General features: G+C 45.2%; 3 protein-coding genes across 4 annotated transcripts; all 3 read left to right on the top strand.

Moving 5' to 3' along the window:
- The first annotated feature begins 964 nt into the window (after positions 1-964).
- LOC135151578 (uncharacterized) lies at positions 965-2,911 on the top strand. Its single transcript, XM_064090128.1, has one exon. The coding sequence runs from the start codon at positions 965-967 to the stop codon at positions 2,909-2,911; it is 1,947 nt and encodes a 648-aa protein (XP_063946198.1).
- A 313-nt stretch (positions 2,912-3,224) lies between these two features.
- On the top strand, positions 3,225-6,743 carry LOC108212709 (uncharacterized). The gene has a single exon (XM_017384427.2). It carries the CDS (start codon positions 3,225-3,227, stop codon positions 6,741-6,743), a length of 3,519 nt encoding a protein of 1,172 aa, XP_017239916.2.
- A 6,879-nt stretch (positions 6,744-13,622) lies between these two features.
- LOC108211286 (xylan O-acetyltransferase 1) lies at positions 13,623-16,823 on the top strand. Of its 2 annotated transcripts, XM_017382845.2 has the most exons (6): positions 13,623-13,849; positions 13,966-14,486; positions 14,672-14,843; positions 15,396-15,595; positions 15,694-15,852; positions 16,124-16,823. In XM_017382845.2, exons 2-6 carry the CDS (start codon positions 13,999-14,001, stop codon positions 16,470-16,472), a joined length of 1,368 nt encoding a protein of 455 aa, XP_017238334.1. In that variant the 5' UTR covers positions 13,623-13,849; positions 13,966-13,998; the 3' UTR covers positions 16,473-16,823. The 2 variants fall into 2 exon arrangements, with proteins under 2 accessions (XP_017238334.1, XP_017238333.1); XM_017382844.1 differs by lacking the exon at positions 13,623-13,849 and having other exon boundaries at positions 13,864-14,486.
- Positions 16,824-17,083: the final 260 nt, after the last annotated feature.

Raw genomic sequence — 17,083 nt, forward strand, 5'->3', positions numbered from 1 at the left:
CCCGGGTAACTCCTAACCACACCCCTCGACCGGGATCCAAACATGTACCAGCCGACAACTACTGCACAAGCCACAGACTGACACGATGAAGACAAACATAACGGTCAACTACTGGCGATAGAGACAAGCCAGGGAACATTCCAAAATACTACTTCTACGCTGACACCTGGACACGTGTAGGGGATCAAACCCCTACACGTGTAGGACCAGGATCCAGGTACGCACCCTTGAACCCTAATCCTTGGCCTATAAATAGACCAAGGATCAAGAGTTCAAGGGTTACACTCTCTTTACACTCATTCATACACACACTTACACTCAGCATATATTCAAACACTCTCAGCCACCAGCAACCACCAGCCATACACCTTCACCCACCACACATAGATAGCACTTTCTCTAATCTTTATCCTTCCGAAACCTACGCTTACTCTCACGCCGGAGGCGCTTCGGGGCAAAACCCCCCCCCCCCCCGCCGGCGTTGTTTTGTAGGCTCCCATCCAGCAGCTACACCACGGAACCACCAGTCACGGCGGAGGAAGGACCGGGATCGGAGATTGGCGTTATCATTTGGCGCTAGAAGGAGGGGAAGGTGTCCTCTGTCCTGTGGTCACTGTGCCACTGGACTCATCTCCTACAACAAGCCCCCGAAACGGGGGTCCGAAATCACACCTGTAAGCTCTCACCAAACACCCAGCTTCTCAAAACCCTCAGCCATGGCTTTTCTTGGTATGTGCATGTTAGCAAACCCTGTCTGAGCAAAACCCTAATCTTGTCTGTAGCACATAAAATCTTTTTGTCTCACACCTGCACACATTTTGTCACTTAACTATTTGTGGTATCTCTGAAAATAGTAAGTTGACTACTTGTGCACACTATTTCTGGCATCCTATCACTATCTATACTATTTGTGAGCACTGTCACCAAAACAGCAACCATATACCCTGTATGAGTTCTTGAAACCATGGCAAAAAGAACACGCTCCCACCTGGGTCTTCCCCAGAACCCGGACAACCCTCAGACAGACCAGGATAACCCGAACCAGGATCACGCCTCAGGACCCCTTTTCACCCATGTGAACCCGGACGAGAACCAAGCAATCAACCCCAATGATGCACGGGTCAGGATCGAAGCGAACCAATACAAGTACACCGATGTCCCGGTCACCACCCTCCACCTGTCCCAGCTCACCAATGTAGAGTTGGCCGAAGCCATCCGGCAGTACCATGACCGCCGGGAAAGCAACCGCAGACTTGAGGACATCGGTGAATCCGAGGATTCCGGGAACAGCCGTCAATCCCGGGGTTCCGTCTTCGACCGGATCGGAGACAAAGCAAAGAAAAAGAAACAAAAGGAAAGTGAGGAAACCCGGCTGAAAATCTTGGCTGAAAGGAAAGAACAGATCCGGAAAGAGGAAGAAGAAAAACTTGAGCAAAAAATCGCCCTCCGGATTCAACTCGAAGAGGAAAAGTTGACAAAAGGATCCCGGTCCAAGCGCTACCGGAAGGAAACAACACCCGAACTCATCTCTGATGACGAGGATGAGAGACCGGGGCAAACCAACCTCAGAGACATGATCAATGAACTCAACCGGAAAATCGGAAATGATGCTGGGCTTGAAATTGGGGGAACCCTGACTCCCTTCAGCCACTCCTTGGAATCCATACCCCGACAAAAGGGTATGAAACACTACAACTTTGAATCTTTCAATGGACTAGGAGACCCGGAGGAACACCTGCATTACTTTGAACAGATAGCCCAAATTTACTGGTACAATGATCTAACCAAATGTCGCTTCTTCGCATCCACATTCAAGGGAGGGGCCCAGAGGTGGTTCAGCCGGATCCCCTCCCGGAGCATCGGGTCCTGGAAAGATTTCAGGGAAGCCTTCCTCAGAAGGTTTCGAGCAAACAAGACACATGAACTCCATATGTGTCACCTGGAAACGGTTCGCCAATATGACAATGAGGCACTCTCAGACTACATGAAACGTTTCCAGGAAGCAATCAACAAAATTTCCAACCTGGATGAGCGCGAGGCTCTGAGCATATTCCGAAGGAACCTGGACCCGGAACAAAATGAGAGATATGTGGTCGAGTTGATCAACAAAGAACCCCAGAGCCTGGCAGCTGCCTATGCCATGGCTGCAAAATTCATTAAGGAAACCGATGTGCTCCAAGCAATGAGGATGACCCGACAGGGCAGTTCAAAAGGAAAACAAGTCGAAGATAGACCCAGGAAAGAATATCACCAGGATAAGAAATTCAAACCGGACAGACAGACAAACTTCATCCAGCAATCAGGTTCTAAGAGAACCAGCCAACAGGGATCCGGATCCAGAAGTGACCCCGGTCCAAACAAAACAACCAGGGAACCGAAACCAGAGCCCGACTGGACCCCTCTCAACAGATCCCGCGAGGACATACTCAAAGAAATCAGAGATAAACCATTCTACTACCCACCAAAACCTATGCAGACTCCTCCAGAGAGCAGACCCGCTAACCGACATTGTGACTATCATGGCACCCACGGTCACAAAACGGAAAATTGCATATCCCTCAAGTATTTCATTGAAGAGCAAATCAGCAAAGGCAACATGGGGCAATACATAGCCCGGAACACAGCAAACAAGGGAGATGGTTCGGGGAAACAAAAGAACATTGTCAACGTAGTACTGGGCGGATCCTGTTCCCCTCCCCCCAGCCCGGACTCTTGTCAAGAAATCATGTCCATCCAAGCCTTCCCCGAACAAGTCATCTCCTTCAGCAGCAAGGACTTCGAGGGAGTCACCCGGGGTCACAATCAGGCCCTGGTGGTAACCTTGGATATAGCCGAGAATGAGGTCAGACGGTCGACAATGGCTCTTCAGCGAACATCTTGTTTAAACACACCATGGATCGAATGGAGCTAGGGAATATCCGGATGAACGACTGCAGGGAGGATCCTCTATATGGGTTCGGGAATAGCATTGTCCCGGTCCTTGGCACACTTTATCTCCCGGTCCAATTCGGAACTCCCCCGAACCAAGTCACTCATACCATCAAATTCTACGTCACAGATACACCCTCCCCTTATAATGTGATCATTGGCCGCTCGGGTCTAAACAAGATTGAAGCTATTACCTCCATCCCCACCTAAAATTCAAATTCCCAACCCCGTTCGGGGTAGGGGAAGTCAGAGGAGATTCGGCAACAGCCGGGGTGTGTTACAGCCAAGCCTTGGTCATGGCAGAAACACACCTGGACAACAAAAGAAAAGCAACCGTCTTCCAAAAACAGAAAAGCAACAAGAAACATCGGCCTCACCAGAAAACAAACCCCAAAGGAGAAGTCCAGGTGATCGAACTTGACCCGGGTAACATCAACCCGGGAGCAGCCAACCCAGATTCTAGACAAAGCAACCAAAAAGCAACCATGAGCTCAGCTCAAGATTTTGTGGAAAAGAACACTGACGCCCGGATCCAGCAAATGATCTCGGCACAAGAATTAACCAAGGTAGAAGCTGCGGTCGAGACCGAGTCGGTCCTGATCGAAAAAGACAACCCGACAAGGAAAGTCAAAATTGGAAAAGGCCTGGATACTGTTTTTAAAGAGGAACTCATCCAACTACTCCGGAGCTATGCAGATGTCTTTGCCTGGAGCCCGGACGATATGCCCGGGTTGGATGAATCATTGGCAATGCACAGCCTTAACGTCGACCCCAAAAAGAAGCCTGTTAAACAAAAACGAAGAAATTTCGCCCCGGAGAGGCAGAAGGCAATAGATGAGGAAGTTGGCAAGTTAATGAAGGCAGATATCATATGTGAGATCAAATACCCGGAATGGCTAGCAAATGTAGTCATGGTTAAGAAAGCAAACGGCAAGTGGAGGATGTGTGTCGATTACACAGATTTGAACGCTGCATGCCCCAAAGATCCTTATCCCCTACCTAGCATTGATCAGCTTATTGATGCCACGTCAGGACACCTGATGTTAAGCTTCATGGATGCTTTCTCCGGATACAATCAGGTTAAGATGAACCCAGCAGACATAGCCAAAACAGCTTTCATAACCCATCGAGCGGTCTATGCCTACAAACTGATGCCTTTCGGACTAAGGAACGCCGGGTCTACCTACCAGAAGGCGATGAATGAAATTTTCAAAGACCAACTTGGAAGAAATTTGGAATGCTATGTCGACGACATCATCTCTAAATCAACATCAGTCCCGGGTCACATTTCAGATCTCAGAGAATGTTTTGAGAACATGAGAAGGACTAGGCTAAAGCTCAACCCGGACAAATGCACCTTTGGGGTAGAAGCTGGAAAATTTTTGGGTTTTATGGTAAGCAACCGGGGTATCGAAGCCAACCCGGAGAAGATCAAAGCTGTACAAGAGATGCAACCACCTCGGACTCAGAGGGAAGTCCAAAAGCTAGCAGGCTCCTTAGCGGCACTTCGAAGGTTTGTCTCCAAACTCGCTGAACGATGCCTACCCTTCTTTGAGTTGTTAAAAGGGGCAAAAAACCAGAAATTAGTAGAATGGAGCCCGGATTGCCAAAAAGCCCTTGATGAGATCAAAGCATACCTGTCCGAACCCCCAATCCTGACAAAAGCCTTACCCGGAGAACCACTCTACCTATACCTGTCAGCCGGTCCCTTTGCCGTCGGGGCAGCCTTAATCAGGGAAGAAGCCGGGCAGCAGAAGCCCGTCTACTATGTCAGCCAGGTCCTCAAAGATGCGGAGACCAGATACCCCAACTTAGAAAAATTTGCTTTCGCACTGATCACCGCATCCAGAAAACTCAGACATTACTTCCAAGGAAGAGAAATCAGGATCGTCACAGACCAACCGCTAAGGAAAATCATTCACAAGCCAGACATCTCCGGGAGACTGGTGAACTGGGCAATCGAACTTAGCCAGTTCAGCCTAACGTTTCTACCCCGGACAGCAGTCAAAGCCCAGGTCCTGGCAGACTTCGTGGTGGAATGCAACTTCCCAGAGAACCAGTCAACTCCTATGGAAACCGAACCGGAAGCCCCAGTAGAACCCAACCCGGAGTCTTGGATACTCCATGTAGACGGTTCCTCAACAACCGAAAGGTCAGGAGCCGGGCTAATCCTGAAAAGCCCGGACGGGTTCACCATCAAAACAGCAATCTCCTTCGGCTTCGCAGCAACCAACAACCAAGCAGAATACGAAGCCCTTCTAGCGGGGTTAAAATTAGTCCGGACCCTCTCTATCCGGAATCTCACCATCTACAGTGATTCCCAGATCGTGGTCCGGCAGACCAATGGAGAATACCTTGCCAAAGACCCGATTCTGACCAGGTATCAAGCCTTGGTGAAAAGCTACCTTACTCTGATCCCCGGGTGCAAGATCTTGCAAGTCAACAGGGAAGAAAATGCTGAAGCGGACAACCTCTCCAGGTTGGTCCAAAATTCGGCGGATCTGGACAGCTCAGTCTATTTCGAAGAGTTGCACAAGCCAACAATAGAGCAGGAAGAAATCTTTGAAATCAACAACGACCCTACCTGGATGACTCCCCTGATCAACTACATAGAGAAGGGAGAGTTACCCGAAGACAAGGGAAAAGCACAACGGCTGAAGGCTAAGGCGGCCAAATTTTTTGTCGAAGGAGGAACACTCTTCCGCCGGACCTACTCATCCCCAATCCTAAAATGCATAGGTCCGGAGGAGGCCGAATATTGTCTAAGAGAAGTTCACGAAGGGATCTGTGGAGATCACATGTCGGCAAAAGGCCTGGCATATAAAATCATCCGGCAAGGCTACTATTGGCCAACTATCCACCAGGACGCTATGGAATTTGTGAAAAAATGCAGGAACTGTCAGCTATTCAGCAACGTGCCCCGGGTAAGCCCTGTCCTACCCTCCTCAGTTCTATCTCCAATTCCTTTTGCTGTTTGGGGGATAGACATCATGGGACCCTTTCCCCGGGCAAAAGGAGACCTTAGATACCTGCTTGTCTCTATTGATTATATGACCAAATGGGTCGAGGCTAAAGCGATGCGGACAATCAATCAGCAAGATGTCATCCGGTTCATGGATAACATTTTAATGAGATTCGGACTACCAAGAGTCCTGGTCTCAGACAATGGACCTCAGTTCATAGGGTCGGATTTTGAAAGCTACCTGGCTGAAAGAGGCATCGAGCACAAGAAGTCTTCAGTCGCCTATCCTCAAGGAAATGGCCAGGTAGAGGTCACCAACCGGATCCTCCTGAGAGGAATTGAAAAGAGGCTAAAAGAAAGCAAGAGCAAATGGCCAGAAGAATTACCACATGTTCTGTGGTCATACCGAACCAGTCCCCGGACAAGCACCGGAGAAACTCCTTTCAAGTTGGCCTATGGAACGGAGGCGATGCTCCCAATCGAAGTCGGGTCACCTTCCCACAGAGCGATCAACTTTGATGAAATTGCGAATGAAGAAGGACTCCGGGTCAACCTGGACTTGGTAGATGAGGTCCGAGATCAGGCAATCGCGAGAATGGAAAAGTACAAAGAGAAGACCCGGGATCATTTCAGCAAAAAATCCCGGGTTAGGAATTTTCAAACAGGAGACCTGGTCCTACGAGACACCGAAACCTCTGATCCAACCAACACTGGCAAGCTGATGCCTAAGTGGGGAGGCCCTTACAAAGTCAAAGAAGTCCTAAGGCCGGGCACCTACAAATTGGAGCATATGGACGGGTCAGAAATATCCAACACCTGGCATGGTCTTAGGTTAAGGAAGTTCTATCAATAAAATCAACGAGAAGAAAGGATCCCAGAAGACAGCTACATATCCCTAAAAGCAATCATGTACTTTTGATCATTCTCAAAGCTGTGTAATAGTTTTAATATCAATGAAGTCTTTTGCTGCCGATGAATCTATGTTATCATTTACTTAGAAAATTTCTAAGGCAACCAAGCAACATCAACAGTCACCCCGGGAAAGACCTACCCGGGTCCATCCATGCAATCATCTAACTTGGAAAATTTCTAAGTATAAAAGCTAAAGAAAACAGTCACCCCGGGAAAGATCTACCCGGGTCCATCCATGCAATCATCTAACTTGGAAAATTTCTAAGTATAAAAGCTAAAGAAAACAGTCACCCCGGGAAAGATCTACCCGGGTCCATCCATGCAATCATCTAACTTGGAAAATTTCTAAGTATAAAAGCTAAAGAAAACAGTCAACCCGGGAAAGATCTACCCGGGTCCATCCATGCAATCATCTAACTTGGAAAATTTCTAAGTATAAAAGCTAAAGAAAACAGTCAACCCGGGAAAGATCTACCCGGGTCCATCCATGCAATCATCTAACTTGGAAAATTTCTGAGTATAAAAGCTAAAGAAAACAGTCAACCCGGGAAATATCTACCCAGGTCCATCCATGCAACCGTCTAACTTGGAAAATTTCTAAGTATAAAAGCTAAAGAAAACAATCAACCCGGGAAATATCTACCCGGGTCCATCTATTTCATTTACTTAGAAAAAATTCTAAGTACAAGCATAATAGAGCAATCAACCCGGGTAGAAGTCGCCCGGGTCCATCCATTTCACTTGGAAAAATTTCTAAGTACGGAATTGCATAAGCAATCAACCCCGGGTAAAACATACCCGGATCCACCTGCGCACTATTACTTAGAAAATTTTCTAAAGTATAAAGCTACATATGCAAAACATCCGAGTAAAAGATACATCAAATAAAAGCATCCATTCACAAGCAACGATTAAAATACTGGAACCGGGCCCAAACAGACCCGCATCAAAATATTCAAACCCGGACACAGACAGAATAAAATTACAAAACATTGTCTTTGAAATCAAATAGGAATAAACTGGGGGAAGGAGGATCAATTGGCAGGAGTTCCGTCAGCAGGAGTTTTATCGACCGGAGTCCCATCAGCCCGAGTCTCATCAGCCGGAGTCTCATCAGCCGGCTCAGAGTCAGCAGAAGAAGAATCTAGATCGCCATCAACACCCGGGTTGGCAGGAGGAAGAAAGCTAGGAGAAGGGCCTTCGTAAGGATCCGGCTCTCCCTCCCCAGCCTTAATTTTATCCTTAGCAGCCAGATAGAGCTCTATAAAGCTCTGCAAGGAAGCCTCCGGGTCAGTCTTGATGTGCCGCTCGGCAACATGCCAACACCGGACAACTTCAAGAGCTCCAGCAGCGGCCAAGGCATCCGCATAAGCTGTGGACTTCTGGAACTCGGCAACAACCTTCTCCGGCTCCTCCCTTTTCTCCAAAAGCATCTTAAGATCAGACACCTCTTTCTCCAACCCGGAAATCTTCTTCTCAGCACCATCAGCCCGGGCTTCAGCATCCTTAATCTTTTGTCCTAGCTCGGTCTCCTTCCGAAGTTCGGCCTCCTTGATCTTCGAGGACGTCCCAGCCTCCAGAGCTTCCCGGGCTGACCTCTCGATGTCAAGATCCTTCTCCAGCTTGGTGACCCGAGCGAGGCTCTGAACGGAAAGGTCTCTTTCCTTTTTCAAAGCAGCCAAGGCATGGGTGTTGAACCCGGCCAAGCGACCACCAAGCTGACAAACAGATATTGCAACAGGGTCAGCAAAGACAAAACCACAAATATAGATGAAGCAGAACAAAGCCCGGGTAAAAAAGAGTACCTGTCCCCAAAGATTCCCAACCTCTCTAAAATTTGCAGCAAGACCCTCGTCCTCCATCATTTCCCAATCCTGGTCGGAAGGGAGTTCAGACATCAAGCCCAGGACTTTCTTGACAGGGTACTTGCCGAATTTAGGGGCCGGCCGGGAACCGCCCTCAATTTCAACCCCAAGATCCACCACCTCCATAGCAGACTTGCCCGGATCCTCCACCGTCATATCAATCACCTGCCTCTGGGAAGAACCGGCATCAGTCTTCTTCCTCTTTCTCTTTGGCCCTTGATCCGGGCTCTCCACTTCTTCGGCCTCAGCAACCAACTCCGGATCCGGATCCGGAGTAACACCCGGGGAAGCACTGGAATGCCCAGTACCCTCCGTTCCCTGGCGGGAGGACCCGGACTCCCCTTTCTTCGGGTCCCCCTTTTTCCCCGATTTCTTCTTTGGCGGAGGTTTCGGGACCACGTGCACACCTCCCAAATTCCGAAGAGCGGCGGCGAAAGAATCTTTTGCAGACATGATAGCCCAGAGATCCGGATCAAAGTATGGGAGACCTGCAGAATGAAGCGAAACCGGGTCAAGACAAATAATACAAATCCAACAAGACTTCACTAAGGAAACAGGACAGAGAAAACAGACCCGGACAACATGCTACGACAAATTATTCTAAGGGAATATACAAACTATAAAAAGGAGAACCCGGGCAAGACACTACAAAAACTGAGTCAAAAGCAAAATCAAGAAACAAGAAAAAAGCACAACTCACAGCCTCCCTCGTGCAACTTATCATGTTGCATAAATGTGTCCCGGGTCAGTTGGAACCCGATACAAGTACAGAACTCGACCAGCTGAGCCTGAAACTCCCCCGCAGCACCCGGAGCACCGAAATCGGTCCTAACCTTTGTATCATCCGTCTCGATGTACGGCATAAAGGCTAGATCCAGTCCTTTCAACATGAGAACTTCACCGTTCCAGCCCTTCAGCGAACTTTGGTGAATGACCGGACTCACGAGCCCGGTCCCCAGGCCACATTCCTTCGACCGAAAGCGAAGCTCGTACAAGGGTCTCACCCCGGATTTCTTAAATTGAAACAAAACATGAAACAGCCTCAGTGTTGGATAATAGTCCATCTTGTTACACGCCCACAAGAACCAGGTCATCCATTTGACCGCGTTCGGAGTCAGCTGCATTGGAGAAATCTTCCACTCGTACTTGCACAAATGTTTGAAAAAAACGTGCCACCGGGGGTTCCACCCGGACCGAAGATGTTCCATCCATACTGGGACAAAACCGTCTCCGGGTCGATGATATATTTTCTCCCCGGGCTCAGGCCACCTCCACTCGACCTCGGGGGGAAGTTGAAAAGCTGCCCGAATCATCCGGTCAGCCATATCCGGAGACATCTCTTTGATGTGGCTCCTCACCGGGAACGGAGCCCGGATCCCAGGAAACTCTCGAAACCTCTCATCGAACTCTTCCTTGTTATAGGGAGCTAAGGGACCGCCAGGGTGCTTACGCCTATAGAACCCGGCCATATTCGTATAAAAGCCCTTCTCCTCGACAAGGGGGGCCTTGGTAATAAAATATGACTTCGAATCACACCAGACGCCTTCCGGAGACATGATTACCTGCCTCCCAATCGTCTTGGTGACCTTCTGAAACACAGACACCACCCCGGAAGAAGAAACTTCTCTTTCAGACATCTTCACCCGAGCACGGTGAGCAAGAGTATGGACTTCGTCACACTCTGTGTCACTGGAGAACTCCCCGGGTACAGCCGAGTAAGCAACGATCTCTCTCCTTGGCGGCCTAGGGATCCGGACCATAAACCTAAATAAAAAGGCAACCCGGGTCAGTTTTAGAATTCACACATGGTTACAGATTTTATTTGGGTCCGGATCCCATCCTAATTCTATGTGGAAGAACATCAAGAAAAGAGAAACGACCAAGTACAAACAACACTACCCGGGTCCTCTCCTTCCCCCAGGTTTCCGTGGGGAGAAGGGCACTATGTACAAGAAAGCTATCCGGGTCCCACATACACACTACAGCACAACAAAATTCCCCCAAGTACGAAAACAAAGCAACACAAAAACCCCTACCCGGACCTAACACATGTGTCCGGGTCGGAAATCCTACCCTTCACAATCATATATACAAGCCTCAAAACACCCAAAACAGCCATGTCCTAAATCTACCCAACCCGGGTATAACTATGTAACCCGGATCCAGTTCAAATCACTGAAGAATCCCAAACGCCACAAACATTTTCACAGAAATTTCAAAACAAAATCAAGAATCAAAACTCAAACCCCCAGCCGTTATACACTCACAAATACATATATACACACCTAGATATCAAGAACATTCAAACGAAAACCAAAACCTCCAGAACCGAAACCCAGAATGTCGAAACCAAAACCCCGAAATCCCCGAAACCAAGCAGGTAAAACCACCCCAAATCAACCCATATACTACCAAACATACAACAATCAAAGCAAATACGTGACCGCAGATGTGGAGGATCAAAGCATGACAGCAACCAAAAGCAAGCATTTCAAAATATAAATCTCATGCAAAGGCAGTACGATACGCGAATGAGATTGCAAAACAAAGGAAAAGGGAGAAAGACTTACTACAATTCACAAGCGGAACGGAAAAGAACGAAGCAAGAGTACTCGAAATCCGGCGGAAAGCAACACACGGCAGCGGCGTCTCTTCTCAGAAAAATGGCGGAAGCAAAAAGAAAGTAAGAGAAACGGATGGAGGGGAGGTTTATATATACACACACATCACATCATGGGCCACGTGGCCGCACCCTATTGGACAATCCATAATTATTACAGCTGTAATAATTCACCACCTTAAAAGACGTGTAACGGTTCAACTTCCGAGACACGAAACACTTCGTCTTCTGCACATCTCAAACGTTTCACTGACCCACGACCCGGACACAGCAAGCAACCCGAGCAGGGTCAGTCTAACCCGGATCCCCACAAAGACGAAGGACACAAGGCCACGTTCCCACCGGGTCCCTTCAGAACTGAGACGGCTGACCAACAGAAACAAACAAAACAACGAAAACTCAAAATCACCTACCCGGGCAGGGGGGCAAGCGCAAACTTTTACCCTTACAAAAGTCACCCACCCGGTCAGGGGGGCAAACACAAACCCTTACCCGGATCCACCCGGTCAGGGGGGCAAACACAAACCCTTACCCGGATCCACCCGGTCAGCGGGGCAAACACAAACCCTTACCCGGATCTACCCGGTCAAGGGGCCAAACACAAACCCTTACCCGGATCTACCCGGGTCAAGGGGGCAAACACAAACCCTTACCCGGACCTACTCGAACAAAAGCAAAAACCTCACTCAACTCCCTCACATAGAGAATCTATATAAGGGAGTGGGGGGCAAATGATATGGTATGACCCGGGTTCACAAACCCGGGCCTGCTCAAGGACCCTGATCCCCGGGAAGCCATCAGGAGTAGGGTTCAATCTACCAACCTTATCAGGATACGCCGCCCAGTTAGTGTACAGGACCCGGGTAACTCCTAACCACACCCCTCGACCGGGATCCAAACATGTACCAGCCGACAACTACTGCACAAGCCACAGACTGACACGATGAAGACAAACATAACGGTCAACTACTGGCGATAGAGACAAGCCAGGGAACATTCCAAAATACTACTTCTACGCTGACACCTGGACACGTGTAGGGGATCAAACCCCTACACGTGTAGGACCAGGATCCAGGTACGCACCCTTGAACCCTAATCCTTTATAGGCCAAGGATCAAGAGTTCAAGGGTTACACTCTCTTTACACTCATTCATACACACACTTACACTCAGCATATATTCAAACACTCTCAGCCACCAGCAACCACCAGCCATACACCTTCACCCACCACACATAGATAGCACTTTCTCTAATCTTTATCCTTCCGAAACCTACGCTTACTCTCACGCCGGAGGCGCTTCGGGGCAAAACCCCCCCCCCCCCCCCCCCCCCCCGCCGGCGTTGTTTTGTAGGCTCCCATCCAGCAGCTACACCACGGAACCACCAGTCACGGCGGAGGAAGGACCAGGATCGGAGATTGGCGTTATCACATGTGATAAAGTGACAGAAGACTAGCTGAAAATCGAAGTTCCTTAATAGTTAAATCTATGATCCATGAATATGCAATATTATATTTGGTTTCCTGGGAAGCAAAAATATTTGGGTTGAAACGATGGTAGTACTTTAAAGGATACTGAATCAGAGTCCAGATCCGATTTATTAGTTGTCTCATGTCTGTATTTCTCGTATCAATGTCCATGTAATTGAACAGCAATTCATGTGATTTGCGAAAATCAATGAGGTATCTTCTCATTAAATATCACACCACGTTTTACCCAAGCCAGTTTGATACATTAATCATTTACAACTTGGATATATTGTGACTAAAAAAATAGTATACTGTAAGATTTTGATGCATATATTATAAGAATTTTGATAACATAATAAAATAAATAATTTTATTTCCTTATTAATTATAGTATTTATTATGAAAATAGTAATTTTAAAATGTGCCGACATAAGTAAAAGTATATATTAGGAAAATCAAATGATATTGAGGGAATATATATTAGTGTATCTTGGAAGAGATGTTGCAGTAGTATTCTATATATAATTAAAATATTAATTTATTTAATTTTATATTATGTAATAATATATAAAGAATATATTTTAAAAAATATAAAGGATGGCTTATAAATAACTTGATTATATATTTTCACACTATAATTTCAAGAAAAAAATAAAGATTTGAAGTAAAAAAAAAAAAAAAGGCAACAAAGATCGATGGTCCAAGTCATTATTTCAAGTTCAACAAAAATCCAAATTGATATAAAATTATAATTTTCGGTCGAAGATAAATTTTGAGAAAAAAGTTAACATAAAAATAATAATAAAAAAAAACCAAAAACTATATATGTGTTGAAGTGGTGAAAGGGTTGCAAAAATGACTACCGAAATGAAAAGGAAAGAAGGGCAACCTATATAGAAAGCTTTAAACTCACTCTCTCTTTTTCTATCTGTTTCATATAGAGTATATGCAGAGGTTGAAGATATAGTTGTTGCATAAAGCTAAGAAAAACTCGAGAAATACAAGTTCTTAAGCTACCTGCAACCAATCTGTTTCCTCAAGAAAACCCCATCTCACCAAATCCTCCAAAAATTAATAATCAAATCGATAGAAATGTTAGTTAGCTTGGTCTAATTATTTTAAGTTTTACTTTTCTTGGTCTATATGTCCATCTGTTTCTTGGGTTTTTTTGTGTGTGTCAACTCATTTGTTATTGTGTTTTCTCATGCAGCCACTTCGCCGGAAAACGTCTTTTAGTTCGGGGATGAAGCACGGTGGCCGGAAGAACAGTAATCTCTCTGTTTTTGTGGTGGTTTTCTCTGTGTTTTTGTTTGGTTGTTTTATGTATAATGAGGATGTGAAGTCCATTGCTGAGTTTCCTTTTTCGAGGCCTAGAGTTCAAGAAAATCAAGGGAGTGTTGATGGGTTGAGAACAGGGGAGTCTGGGAAAAGCAATGAGCCAGTGAGTTTGAAAGTAAGTTCTGTGAAGGAGAAAGATGAGGATCGTGTGATTGAGCCATCAGTTGTTTTTGTTGAAGAGCAAGAAGATGAAGATGATGAGGAGATTGAGTTGCCGCCGGAAGATTGTGATCTTTTTAGCGGTCGGTGGGTTTTTGATAATGTGACACATCCTCTGTATAAGGAAGATGAGTGCGAGTTCTTGACGGAGCAAGTGACTTGTATGAGGAATGGAAGGCAAGATTCTTTTTATCAAAATTGGAAGTGGCAGCCTAATGACTGTTCTTTGCCCAAGTAAGAAATCTCTCTCCCTCCCTCCCTCTCTCTCTCTCCCTCCCTCCCTCCCTCCCCCTCTCTCTCTCTCCTCTCTCTATCTCTCCCTCCCTCTCTCTCTCTCCCTCTCCCTCTCCCTCTCTCTCTCTGAGTGCTATATTCTGTTGCATGAAATTGATAAAATTTCGATTTGGCTTTGTTGCAAGGTTTAAACCAAAATTGTTACTAGAGAAGTTGAGGAACAAGAGGCTTATGTTTGTTGGAGATTCATTGAATAGAAACCAATGGGAATCTATGATTTGTTTTGCTCAGTCTATTATTCCTCCTGGAAGAAAAAGTTTGAACAAGACTGGGTCTCTCTCTATCTTTAGAATTGAGGTATACTCTTCATATTTTTAAACTATTTCATTCTAGTTGAATACTTATGTAGGACTACATTTGTTTGTTAATAAATGCACCATGTTGCCATGTTGAGGATTGATGTTCAAGTATGTGGATACACAACTGTGTTCAGTATTAATGATCAGATAACAAAGTACTCCTTATTTTTAGCACAATTCATGGTCAATAACTCACTATAGATTTTATAGTATGTGGATGCTCACTGCAATATGTTGCACAATCTTTTTTGCTTAATATGATAATTAGTACTTGCAAACATAGGAAAGTAATGCCCAAAAGTTCAGCACTAATTAAAGTTTGTTTGATGATTACTCATTGCTTTACTTTTGACTAAAATATGTAGTGAAATCTACTTTATTTTAGTATAAGCTAACTTGAGAAAGAGTTGGATTGTTTTACCAGCAATCTGAATAGTTCAGAAGTTTCCACTTGCCACCTACTGGAAAAATGGGCTCATGTAAAATTTGAGAAGCTGTGAGAAATAAAATGGTTAAAGTTTTTGTTTATCATTTTTTGTTCATTTTGTAGGATTATAATGCCACAGTAGAGTTTTATTGGGCTCCCTTTTTAGTCGAGTCAAATTCGGATGATCCGACAATGCATAGCATACTGGACAGAATCATCATGCCTGAATCAATTGAAAAGCATGGCAAAAATTGGATTGGAGCGGATTATTTGATCTTCAACACTTACATTTGGTGGATGAATACTTTTTCAATGAAAGTTCTGTAAGTGCCAAACCCATTCTTGTACATTCTTAGTCCATTTTGTCCAGATATATTATTAAGATTTTTTTTTTTCTTCTTTTGTATGATGGATCAAACAGAAAAGGATCGTTCGATGAAGGAGCTACAGAGTATGATGAGATTGATAGGCCAACAGTTTATAACCGAGTATTGAGGACTTGGGCCGATTGGGTAGACAAAAACGTCGATGCTAATCGCACCACAGTTTTCTTCAGCAGCATGTCTCCTCTTCATATCAAGTACTTGCTCAACTTAATTTCTTGCCTTAAAAGCTAATTCATAATTATGGCATCTTAGTCCTCTATTTGACCATATTTAGCATAAAACAGATGTTCTTTATGTTTTAACTAGAGTAGTTGTTACAAATCTCTGTCATAAGTGTCATTAGTTGCAACTAGACCTGGTTGGTCAACCACTTTTAGGACATATAAACAGCAATTTGTTTCCATTCAGAGTTATTTTACTAGGCCTACAAACATCATTTTCTTGATGTTATGGTTTAACCTGTAGGAGTCTGGACTGGGAGAACCCTGATGGCATAAAATGTGCCAAGGAGACTGAACCAATTCTCAACATGTCCATGCCTTTAAGTGTGGGCACAGACCGTAGGCTCTTTGTGGTTGCAGCAAATGTGACCAAATCTATGAAGGTCCCTGTCCATTTCCTTAACATAACCACCCTCTCAGAGTATCGTAAAGACGCCCACACCTCAGTCTACACTATCCGCCAAGGCAAATTGCTCACCGCTGAGCAAAAGGCTGATCCAGCAACATATGCAGATTGTATCCATTGGTGCCTTCCCGGACTGCCTGATACGTGGAACGAATTTCTCTACACACGGATTATTTCCCGCTCTTGACAATTACGAATTTAAAAGTCCTCATCAGCTTCTTCTTTTTTACACTTGTAGAAATTAATTCTTTTTTTCTCATGAAATGTTGATTCTCTTCACTCCCTCAATTTTTTTGTTTAAAATGTGTTCATGTAAGTCTATATCTGTCCAAGTGTAGTTTCTTTAATATTTTGTACTAGGGGTGGGAAGTTGGATTTTGGATATCTGGTAGGGCCAAATTGGGGAAGTGGGAAAATCTCAGAGCCCTGGACTTTGTACAAGCCGTGACTTACAGCTACAAATTGATTTTTTTTGTAATTTTGTACAATGGATATGTTGGAAGAAAAATAAAGTGAATAATATATGAAATTGCAAGTATTTTTGCCTTTCCTCTGATCTCCTTTTGTATTCACTAGTCCCCAAAAATAAAAAGATACTAAAAAAGCAGCTTTCAAACATGATACTCAATGGTGGAACCTCTGAATATTAAGCCACAAACACTTTCATTTTCAGTTTCTCTGTACACATTGTAGTATTTTACAGTGTAGAATACACATGTTCTATTTAAATATATCATACAAAAATGAAAGTGTTTTATCCAACTCTAAAGGTTCAAAAATCAATCATCCGTACATTGA

Source organism: Daucus carota, chromosome 3, assembly GCF_001625215.2.
Source record: "Daucus carota subsp. sativus chromosome 3, DH1 v3.0, whole genome shotgun sequence".
Taxonomy (NCBI): domain Eukaryota; kingdom Viridiplantae; phylum Streptophyta; class Magnoliopsida; order Apiales; family Apiaceae; genus Daucus; species Daucus carota.

What these genes read in the sequence shown, in the direction of transcription:
- LOC135151578 (XM_064090128.1), top strand. Translation starts at nt 965, where the DNA reads ATGGCAAAAAGAACACGCTCCCACCTGGGTCTTCCCCAGAACCCGGAC.
- LOC108212709 (XM_017384427.2), top strand. Translation starts at nt 3,225, where the DNA reads ATGGCAGAAACACACCTGGACAACAAAAGAAAAGCAACCGTCTTCCAA.
- LOC108211286 (XM_017382844.1), top strand. Translation starts at nt 13,960, where the DNA reads ATGCAGCCACTTCGCCGGAAAACGTCTTTTAGTTCGGGGATGAAGCAC. An exon ending in AATGACTGTTCTTTGCCCAA is followed by an intron (nt 14,487 to 14,671) that starts GTAAGAAATCTC and finishes CTTTGTTGCAAG; the next exon opens with GTTTAAACCAAAATTGTTAC. An exon ending in ACTTTTTCAATGAAAGTTCT is followed by an intron (nt 15,596 to 15,693) that starts GTAAGTGCCAAA and finishes TGGATCAAACAG; the next exon opens with AAAAGGATCGTTCGATGAAG.